Source organism: Triplophysa dalaica, chromosome 15 (genome assembly GCF_015846415.1).
Source record: "Triplophysa dalaica isolate WHDGS20190420 chromosome 15, ASM1584641v1, whole genome shotgun sequence".
In the NCBI taxonomy this organism is placed as follows: Eukaryota; Metazoa; Chordata; class Actinopteri; order Cypriniformes; family Nemacheilidae; genus Triplophysa; species Triplophysa dalaica.
Genome location: NC_079556.1, coordinates 5432146 through 5443875, shown reverse-complemented (window position 1 = coordinate 5443875; position 11730 = coordinate 5432146). Strand labels below are relative to the sequence as shown.

Below are 11730 nucleotides of genomic sequence, written 5' to 3'. Positions count from 1 at the left end.
TAATGACCTTTGACCCTCAATTTACACCAATAGGAAGGCCGGACATCGTAAACCCCCTTATTTCTTAGATCAGCTCTTTCGAAGTGATATGGCAGGTAACACTACCTTTCGCCTCATCACAGTTTTCTAATTGAATTACTTATAGGCACTTATGCTGAGCCCAGTTTCTCACACACACACACACACATACTCAGTCCCTCCACTCTGTGGTAATCCCTGCACAAGTATTTCAGTATAAGCTGTCCTGTGGCACTTTCTTTCCGACGGCGACCACCCTCACCTGGTTCAGACCAGTTCTGCCTGGCCGGGATGGTAAGAGAGGTTTAAACGACCCTCAAACTTTATTCATGTGAGATTCACGTCACGGTTTTCTGTGGTTATGAAATGCTGAAACCAATCATAGAAGTGACTGTACTTTCACAACTGATAAGCTATGTGAGCTTTCTACAGAAAATGCAATTTTACTCAGAAAAAGTAGATTATGAAATGATAAAAGTTGGGTAAGTTACCCTGATATGATGCTCTTAGTATGTGTCTCCCCACAGCAGATAGAAATCGCTGTACTGCCACAGGAAAGGTGAGTGATCTATGTACTGTATATCCTCCAAATATATCTTTCAAAAGAGTCTTTTCAGGATTTCATGGAGCTTACTTGGAAAGGTTTGTGTCCCCCTGTGTGTCAGCGCTTGTGAAAATGGACATAACCGCTCATATACATTGGGATCGAGTTACAATACCAGCTTCGGTTTTTTTAGAATTTCTTGGAAGTCCACAGATTTGATTGGTTGCACTTACTCAAGTACCGCCAAACTGGACTTTTTCTTAAGTATGTCATCTGTGATTATTAAAGGGGTCATATGGTGCGAATACGTGTTTTTCTGTGTCTTTGGTGTGTTATAAGTTGCCCATGCATCTATTAGACACTTAGTACAATTAGATGCATTCTACTTAAAAGCGAATGCTCACCCGGACCTGCCTGAAATGCCTCGTGTAACCTGATGTTCCAAATATGGTAAGATGCGTTACATTTCCATCACACGCTTGTAGTTTTCGACCAATCACTACGCCCTGTTAACTGGCCAATTAAAGCACACCTCACTTTTCAGAGCGATGAGCTTTGTTAAAAATCTGTGCGTTTCAGAGAGGCGGGGCAAAGGGGAGATACAAACATGCACGGTCTGTGAAAAATACATCATTTTTAACCTTAAATCGTGTATACACATTACATTACATCTAAAACAAATGATAATATTTGTTTAAGCCGTGTCATATGATCCCTTTAAAGCTAAAATATTATGTCAAACTCGTATCCATCAATTTTGGTTACCCAAAGATGTTTTCTCGTGCTCTAGAGTTAAAATATTCTGACATGTTGATGCATTATCTAACTCGCAAATAAATAGACAATAATAGAAGCAAAATTTATGTAAAGGTGGGGGAACAAAATCATATTATCAAAAACTGAATTTCTGTTAAGTACTAGAAATAGACCAGATGTGAAAAGGCATATGGGTGAATCTTGCACATCATGTCTTACTGCTGGTTTATTTGGTCATTGCACAAACTTTCATGACTGACAAAATCCATATTTCGTTTTTAGTGCTCTGTAATTTCGATACAGGTTCTGTCCACATATCCCATTGGTTTCCCAGTCGCCTGCAGTCAAGCTACAGTCAAGCTGGAACTATGTTATCCAAAAAGGTGATATGAGGCAAATGCAATTAAATGTTCTGTTCCTTTCTGTTTTTTGTCCACTCTCTTTTCATGTCAAGAGGGGATTACGGAACCTCTCGTTTTACGTGTGTGTGGGAACAGGATCTTGGTGGGTTTAAAGCCCAATCTGCCTGACCCTCAGCTGACCACCCAGACAGAGAACGGCGAAAGAGAAGGGTGGGAAGATGTGGATGTTCACCCTTTTAACTTCTTCTATGAGTTTTAATCTAGTTCAAACTGCAACAGAGAGTGCAAGTACTGTATAAACCCGACAATTACATTAATAAAAGGTATGATGTTTGCTCTTTGGCAAAGTAAATGCCTATAAAAAAGAAAAACCAAGCTGCCATAAACCAGTAGTAAAGACCATGCATATGGTTCTGGTCCTATATCTTTGGAATACTTGTCGTTGTGCAATCAGACTTGAGGACCTGAACTAACTTTACTCTTCATAACACAATGCCATAGAAGAACCATTTTGGGCAGAATGGTTCCATAAAGAGGACCTGAATGTTCTTTCAGATTCACATTTACTGAAGTAAGAAAGAAATAGTTCTTATAAGAACCTTTGAGTGAATGGTTTCTTGGGGATACCAAAATTGCATCATTTGAAGAGTCTTTTCACCTTTTTGTTTAAAGTTTAATACACATAACAATGCTCAGATTTTGCCCAGATTTTCATTCTGGACTTGTTGCAAGAAGTCTGTGCCAGTCTGCAGATTTGATCAGTTAGTGTTTCTATCTGAAACAAAAAGTCTGCAAGTGTGTGATGTATAGTTTAGAAGAAATCTGTTCAGATTTTAAAAGTTTTGTAATGTATTCCGGACATAGGACTGTAAATGAGTTAAAACTCTATACCAAAAGTTTAATTTGATTTGATCTCCACTTTATATAGGCATAGGAACTAAAACTGACCAGATATTTATTATTGTGTTACTGTAACTATAAAGTTTCCTCTGGAACATCTAATGAAAACAACAGAGACGCCCCCTATCACCTTTTGCTGTGCCAGTTGAGCTGTCCGTTAAAGCGCTGTGACCGGTGAGAACAGCTTCTAACCGGTTCTTTATTTCACGGGAAAGTGGGACACATGCTGAGAAAAGTACACGTGCTCGTGCTCTGGCCACAAATGTACAACCGAACTTGGATGCAGATAAAGTTTTTATGTTGAACCTTTCTCCAGGTTCATTTAGATTGCGCGCCTCGATGCGCGCCTCCTGTCATTACCCCTTACAAGCCTACGGTGGCCAACGCACACTTCTCAGAAGGTGAGTTTCCCACAACAAAATCCTACTTAATATGAGAATGTATATTCTTTAAAGTGGAAATGAACCGGGAAATGTAATACATTACTATCTGTTTTTAAGTCAAAGTTAAGCTGCATTGAAGAGAAACTTCATCAGCGCGCAAACGCATCCGCGCGCGCTCCAGCGTCAGCGGGATGTAACACATCATAAATATTTATGTAACCTCTTCGTATTACAAACCGATGGCCGAATGTGAAGAGAAAGGGTGATAGGAAGGCTGTCTCCTCCTCTGAGGTGTGGTTTCCAGAACCCCTCAAAACAAGGAGGTGAGCGATGCTGAGCGTGCGAATGTATTCAGTAGAAGAGCGAGTGATCAGCCTGGTTTATCCGGCACGAGCGGGTCAGCGGAGCGCGCTCTGCGATCGAGATCAACATTCAACTGCAGTGAGTGTCACGCTTCTTATGTTTAATTTTAAAAGCTTAAAAAATAAATCGGGTCGAGTCCAGATTAGAGGTCAAAATACATGAATATGAAAGGAACGTGCGCGTTTTTTCTGCATTACTTGTAACGCAAAACTTTTTGGGCAGTATCCTAAACCGCATGTTAAAACGTCAAATATTCCATGTAGTCTTAATGACTTATGTATGTAACGCATAACATACTATAATGCTAAAAAATGCTTAAAATATTATACATAGAGATTTAACACGTTAAACTTCAAAACTGTAAAAAAAAATCTGGAAAATATATGATAATTGGGACCTATGATATTTAGTGTTGTAGATGTTGATGCCAGCAACCATGCCACTATTGTTACAAATACATATAATTGCTACATATTTAAGTACAGAAATGCATTTATTATATTAAAGAAGCCACAGTGCAGGACGTTGCATTTACTGCTGGATATGTAATGTCAACTCTCCATTCATTACTCATACTGTACTTATCTCTCTGTCTGTCTTTTAGCAGTTCTCTGTGTTAAGTCAGTGCTGAGAATGGGTGCTTTAAAGGCTGAGAGTGCCTTAGATGGTGGATGGGGGTGGATCATTGTTTTGGCCTCTTTCATGGCGCAGTTGCTATCTTTTGGATCGCCCCAGTCTGTCGGGGTGCTGTACCCTGAGTGGCTGATCGCCTTTCAGGAAGGAAAAGGCATGACAGCTTGGGTCGGATCCATGGTTTCTGGGGTGGCTCTCATCACCAGTGAGTACTCATTATTTATTCGGCTGTGGGTGTGTGTGAATGTGTGAGAAAAAGCTGAATCAGGTGGCTACAAACTCCTTTTGTGCTTATGTAATGCACTTTGTGAACATGAAACCGGTCGGCGTTATCATACACACACACAAGAGTGCTTGACATTTTGAAAGAGCTAGACAGTTAATAAAAAATAGACCGAAGGAGAGAATGCAAAGAATACTCTTCTTAATCTTAATTATATTGGTATAGTTTTCCAGTAAAATTCTGTGATTTAAAACATAGTTTATTTTAATTGATTGTAAACACGACAAAATACAAATAAATCATTAGTGACATAAATTTAAAGATTCCAATTCAACATAAAAATCACACAAAACACAACATAATGTACATTACAAGCTGCTGACTAAGTGTTCTAATACCATCTTACATAAAACAGATGCTGAGAGATAACGAGAGAAAGTATCTGCTTGTTTACATTAGTGACTCACTGCTATCTGCGTTCCAGATAGTTACATTTCAAAGCATCTTCTTTGCTCACATGAGGACAAACAGAATATCTTTGTGTACTAGAAACAAGAAAGATTGCTCACAGAAGCTAAAGGTTCAGCCCAGGCTAAGTGTATATATGTTGTGAATATGTTCTGAAGGTGTCAGGTTATGTTTACAGACATAGCTTTGACTGGTCTAACGTCACGCAAGGGAAAGTCATGACTGCACAGAAATGTCAGTTGTGTGTGAGAGAGGGTGTGTTTGTGTGTGTGTGCCCTATTCACACTGTTGCTGATGCAGTGGAGAAGGGATTAAGAGGGATTGAGGTATTGTGAGTCTGCTAATGGGAAAAAGTCTGATGTGCTTCGACTTCTGATCATATGGCCCCTTAAGAAACCATTGGATATGTATTATTATACTATACGTCCTGCAAAAAATCTTGTATAATCACAATGTAAGGTCTTTTTTACTTTTTGACAGGTTTACCAGATTTTTTTCAGAGAAAATCGAGCCCTAATTTTACATGAAAATAGTGATCAAAACTTTTTTATACAGGCTCCGCAGCTGCCGTTAATTTTTTTACAGTGTATTTTTTAAACAAAGTAAAAAACTTTTTGAAATGACTGAAAACACTTTTTCTACAAATTCACAATAAAAACATTTCATTTAACATTAAAAACCTTAACCCAAATTTTTTGTTACTGGCACCCCTGCTCCCTGGAAAATTACTGTTCATAACGAGATTTTTTTACAGCGTACCAATAAAAATATGAAAACCCTTGAAAAGTAAAAAAAGTAAGCAAATGTGCATAATAATTTTAAAATATATATATCCTGAATTGAGCATAATCCTCACTAAATGTCATTTTTACTTCATGTCATGGCCGACGCGTTTTAAATTAAGCTCTACTATGGAAAAGCCGATATTACCAGTTAAGTGTTCAGCATCTTCCTACTGGTTAGTCTTAGGTGTGTTTGAGGGCATTTGGCCGTAAAGTTATGCGCTATGAACTATCGCATACCGGTTAGTAGGCCTACCAAGCTTAACGAGCTGTCAAAATAAAGAAGAGGAAGTATATGATCTCGGATGGCACAACAACACAACCCATCTGTCTGGCTATGAGTCTTTTAGTTCATTTTGTTCTCAGTAGATGCTCTCCAGAAACTTAATCCGTATGTTGGTTGTTAATTACAAGATTCAGTGGCTATTTTTAAAGCAGTTTCGATCTATTGCACATGTATTTTAGGGGCCGGGTCCTGGTTGCTTAAAGCACCTAAAGTTTTTCCCTTAAGTGTGACACTTAAGGAGTGATTTCCCTTTACCAAAGACAATAGGAGAATAACTTAAGTAAAACATAAGGTATATTTAAGGCCACACTTAAGGGAAAATTACACTTAAGGTGCTTCATGCAACCTGGCCCAGAACCTTAAATTTCACATGGTATGCACATAAATAGGACATTCAAGTGTTCTATTTTTATTCATTTGACTTTATGTGCTTTATGTGTCACACAAACATGTTATGTTCTCCATTGAAGTGTGGTTGTTTCATATTTTATATCTGTAAACCGCCCCCACCAACACTATCCAATAATAGCAGATTCATGTTAGAGGTCTTTAAATGTCTTTCCAATTATTTCTTACATACTGAATTATAGGATTAAGTTAATCATACAATGGAATACATACTGATACTTAATATTTATGTTTTAAATGTGCAACACTTTTTTAGCAATTTTGCTTCTTTAATGTGAGTCTCAAAGAACACAATGTTTATATATGATGCAGCAGTGCCATTAAGGGATTTTGTTGGCAAAAATGTGGATTTGTGTTGCCTATTCATGATGTCTCAACCATAAAAACTGAAAACAGTCTAGTAACAGTGCATTACTTGCCAGAAAATAATTCAGATAGTTTAGTGCACAGACAATAGTACAGAAGATGGGAGCGTAAAATGACAGATAAAGATTTTTCTGTCAGTGGCAGGCAAGGACAACTTTTGTTTGGTGTGAAAATTAGATTAATTGTAGATGAATATTGTCCCTATATTTTTCTAGACTATTTTATTCAGTAAAATGTTTCTGTGTCTCTCTCTGTGCAGGTCCAGTGTGCAGTGCCTGTGTGGAAAATTTTGGTGCCCGACCGGTAACCGTGTTCAGTGGTGTAATGGTGGCGGGGGGTCTGATGTTGAGTGCATTTGCCCCAAATGTCTCTTTCCTCATCTTCTCCTATGGCATCGTTGTCGGTAGGAAACTTTTTCTTGAATATGTCTCTTTTTGTGACCTAAAAAGCATCATGCATGTTTAGAAATGTCTCGCATTGATGTTTTTGCGCATGTCTGTAAGTTCATGCCAAGTAAGTTATGTAATGCAACAGTTTGTTTTTGAGCGAGCTGCTATTAATTCTTGTGGCTATACAACATTCACTGACAACTTAGTTTCCAGCGCAGGTTTTTGTTGTACACGCAACAAAACCCATACACACACAAAAAAAAGCAACCCACAAATATAATGCAATACACTAGACCATTGTGTACACTAGACCATGTTCCCTCAGCGCCTTATTCCTCCTGTCTTGGATATTATAGTGCAATTGTGCGTTTTTCAATTTTGCTTTTGTCATTCCTATTCATACTAATATTGTCAAGTTTCAGAACATTTAAAAATGTTTTAATATGACTCTTACATTTGTGTTTGTGTTTAAGGTATGGGGTGTGGACTTGTCTACGCTGCCACATTGACCATAACCTGCCAGTATTTTGAGAAGAGGCGTGGCCTAGCTTTGGGCCTCGTCACCACAGGTGTGACACTATGTCTTTCTACACGCTATATTAACTCCACATTATTGATTAAATGTGATCATCTGGAAATGCAAATGTTATTTTGCATAATGCATTACCGTTTTTTGTCTTAATGGAGAAATGTTCATTGGTCGTTCTGTACATCTGTCTCAGGTACAAGTGTGGGCGGATTCATTTATGCTACAGTCCAGAATGAGCTCATTGACTTATTTGGATTGGAAGGCTGCCTGCTTATCATCGGGGCGTTGGCGCTAAACCTGATGGCGTGCGCTATCCCTATGCGACCTTTGAACCTGCCTGCTTACTATTTGAAACAAAAAGCTGCACTACAGCGTACAGAGGAACCGCTCTACACCAAGCCTACTGCCATTATCATTGACTTGGGCAACATCAAAACCACACCCGGCTCGGCCGATAACACAACCGCCTTGAAGGTGTTGGTCCCCATGGAACTAAAGGTCCTGCAAAACACTGAGGGCAACACCAGGGGTGGGCTGCTGTCCTGTTCAATAGTAGCACGAGTCGTTAAAAAATGGATGCGCCCCTACGGACAGTACCTGTGCGATGCTGTAGAGCTCCTTCAGGACCGTGTCTTTGTGTCTTTCTGCATTGCCATGTTCCTGTTCAGCTTAGGGGCCTTTCCACCTGTTCTCTTTATGGAGGACGTTGCCCAGAGCGAGGGCCTTATTGACGGTATTGCACTTATACCCCTCGTCTCCATTGTTGCCTTTACAACAGGCATCGGTAAGATGGTGCTAGGCATCCTGGCTGACATGCGATGGGTGAACAGTCTGTTCCTGTACACCCTCACACTGATGGGCGCAGGCGTGGCTCTGCTGCTCATCCCTTTGTCTAAAAGCTACCTTGGACTGCAGGTGCTGTCGGCCATGGTTGGGTTTTTCTCTGGGAATTGGTCTCTCACATCTTACATCACTACTACGATCGTGGGCATTGAGAGACTCAGTCAGGCTCATGGCATTCTCATGTGTTTCGCAGGGTTTGGAATCATGCTCGGACCACCTGTCGTAGGTAAGATTAGCCCAACACATTTCTCATCAAAAATATAGGACAAATCATAAAAACAGAGAGAGTTGTCATATAAAGTATTTCTTACTGCTTTGTTTTTTCTTACAGGTTGGTTCTTTGACTGGACTCAATCATACGACTTGGCATTCTACTTCAGTGGCACTTGCGTTGTCGTGTCTAGCTTATTTTTGTTTCTTGCCACTCTGCCTTGCTGGAAGAAGATGAGGGAGAAGGAAAATTCACCAGCAGAGGAGGATGTCAACAATTCGCAACAACAGCACTCTTCTGAATGTGACAAAGTAGCCTCTGTGGCTTAAAAAGTACAGTATTTAACCAAAACTGACCCTTGCCTTAACATTTTCTAGAATGTGTACAGTCAAGCTCTGCTTAAAGGTTTTCCCCTGGCTTCCAGTTCATACTAGTTTTCTTGGATTCACCGCATGCCAGGGGAGTCTTCACAGTTTAGTAAGTCTTGAAGACCAATGCAGTTGTTGTTTGGTTTCTACAAAGCCTGTCATATTTTGAATGGATACGGTATACTTTTTGTGTTAGATGCCTTTAAAGACTGCCTCATTTTTGAGGCTATACATGTATGCAATACCTTTAGCAGAAAATATTTTCTAATAGTTTATTAAGTTGAATGTTTACTGACATCGATGCTCTTTAGGCCTTGTTTTGATTTACTCTCTGAGATGTCAGTTTGACGCACATGAACTCCAATAACCTGTGACATACACAAGCTTCCATGAAGAACAACTGGTGTGGAGAATCCTGGAAGTTTTGAATCGATGTTTTTCACTGCACTTACCTATATCCAAAGATTTCCTTCGTTATTCCTGGGAAGCTTGAGAAGGACTTGAAGCAATGAATTTAATGCATCAAAGACTGGATATTATTTTTCTTGTAACCTCTTTTTTACGCACAAGTCCAAACCGGACGAATATGTTTTTCCAAGTTTGCAACCAACTTAATTTATCTGGCAATGAAAAGGCCTTTCTTTTAAACATAAACATCAGTTGTATTTATATTGGTTTTATTTGATTAAGGCAATCATTATGTTCTGCATCTCTTAACTGTTTGTAGTTTTAACAACTTTTCTTTACTAGAATATGACGAAGAGAAAGAAGAGTTAGATACTGTGACTGCAATATACTGTGTGTGTGGTGTCTTGTACAGTCTATTTTTGACAGGCTGGTCCCTGACACGCTATCTTTTATTATTTGAAATCTAATTGTTATCTTTTTATATGTTAGTTCTTGTCTGTCTTTTATTATGTGTAAACATTTTCAAAGGAATGTCTTGTAAAGGCCACTAACCTTTTTTCTTTGACCAAAGAAAAGAGTCTTTATGACGTTTTGTCAAGCAGCACGATAACAGTTTTTACTTTACGCTCGCTAGCTGACGTGACTGTACTTTTTTAAAAACTATTTTGTAAAGTACTGTTTGTTCATTTTAAGTAGGAATATAAAGAATTATTACTATGATCCACAATTCATCCTAATCCTGTTACTTTTTACTTGCCGCTGAGTGTGTAAGGAGAAATATCTACTTGTTTCAAATTTAAAGCTGTGTACTGTGTTCAGTAAGTGTTCACTAGAATACAATCACTTTAAGCATTTGTAGTCTGTAAAGTGTTCATATTACACACACATGTATCATATGTCTTACCATGAGTGAGGACACACAAACCAGTTTGCTACCAATAGTGTTACATAATCTTGTGGTCTTGAAACGGTTTCTAAGGTCAGTTACTGTTACTAAGGTCAGTTAAGGTAAGTGCCCTAATAAAATCTGTTGGAGAAAACAAATTGTAATTTTAAACCTGATAGATGTAGTATAAAACTGTAAACTCTCATCAAAATAATACTTCCCTAACACAGGTTTCGGAAAGAACATATAATGTTTTTTGAACATATAAAATTGTTTCATAAAAACTTTGCTTATTCCCTTATTGGACTCCCGAAAAGAGCACGCGTCATGGCCGCAGGAGAGCAAGAGAAGGAGCATGCACAGACGTCACTTTCACTTGTAAGCAGGAGAGAGAGAGAGAGAGAGAGAGAGAGAGCATATGTTCGCGAAGTTCAGGTGTTTGTTTGTTCACTGCTTTTGGGTGATGAATGTTATATAAACTGTGTTTATAACGCTGGATTTGGAGATCGTTTGAAACTGATATATGGAGACCCCCCAGCGCTAAAAGATGCCGGACATGAACTTAAAGCGGTGAGTGAAACTTATGTCTGTGTTTTGTAGTCAATCGGTGCGCACGTGCTTTGGTTCAGCCTACCCCTCCCCCCCCCCCCCGCACACGCCGCGTGTTTGCGGAAACAATCGTTAAGCTGTATCTATCTTTTATAAACGTGATCAAACTAAACACTCTTCTAAGATACGCAATACTAATCTATTGGTACTCAAGATTAATATGTGTGCTACACCCGCTTTAAGAAACATCACCAGTTTGATGTTAATTATTCAAAATTGAGTTAATGCGAGTTAACTTAACCATACTCCGCATACTATCGACATTTAACAGTATAATCGGCTATTGAAATCGGTAGAGAAATTTAGTATCAGATCTGTACATTAATAATATACCCAATTTTGTACAAGCAGTGTGTGCGTGTGTGTAGTAAACATGTTGTGCAATAAACATGTTGTGGAGGGTGATGTAAAAGCACCACTGATGACAGGTTCAGTCTGGAGCAGTGGAAACATAACATGATGAAACAGATAGTGTGAGCGAGAGAGAGAGAGAGTGAGAAGAGAAGAAAGAAAGAAAGAAAGAAAGAAGGGGAGATGCCCCTATTTTTAATGACTTAGCTGACCGTCTGGTTGTTCCGTAAACAAAGCTATAAATAGTGCAATGCTATTATTACTCTGCCCTCTAATACACTGTCTTTTTCCTATCAAACTCCCTGGCACACACATGCAAACAAGAATAGTATCATCTTCCTATAACATACTCACACAAAACCTCGAAGCTCTGAAAGTATTTTGGTTGGAATAAGGATTATATGGTGCTGAAATTTGTACGCTGATTTTTTTAATATTTGACATGCATGTTCACAGACCTGTTATCTCAGCCCTCAGTCTGGTGTTTCATCTCATTTTTTTATATAGTATAGTCCACCCCAAATTGAAAGTTTTGTCATGAATTACTCTTTCAAGTTGTTCCAATCCTGTATGCGTTTCTTTGTTTGGTTAAGCGAAGAAGATATTTTGTATAAATTAGGAAAACAAACCTTTCTGGGGCACCT

General features: G+C 38.8%; 1 protein-coding gene across 4 annotated transcripts; it reads left to right on the top strand.

The window, feature by feature from the left end:
- The first annotated feature begins 2760 nt into the window (after positions 1-2760).
- slc16a9a (solute carrier family 16 member 9a) lies at positions 2761-10011 on the top strand. 4 transcript variants are annotated; one of them, XM_056767930.1, is made up of 7 exons: positions 2761-2981; positions 3081-3404; positions 3934-4164; positions 6752-6895; positions 7355-7450; positions 7604-8479; positions 8585-10011. In XM_056767930.1, exons 3-7 carry the CDS (start codon positions 3960-3962, stop codon positions 8791-8793), a joined length of 1530 nt encoding a protein of 509 aa, XP_056623908.1. In that variant the 5' UTR covers positions 2761-2981; positions 3081-3404; positions 3934-3959; the 3' UTR covers positions 8794-10011. The 4 variants fall into 4 exon arrangements, with proteins under 4 accessions (XP_056623908.1, XP_056623907.1, XP_056623911.1 ...); XM_056767929.1 differs by having other exon boundaries at positions 3931-4164; XM_056767933.1 differs by lacking the exon at positions 3081-3404.
- The last annotated feature ends 1719 nt before the right edge of the window (positions 10012-11730 follow it).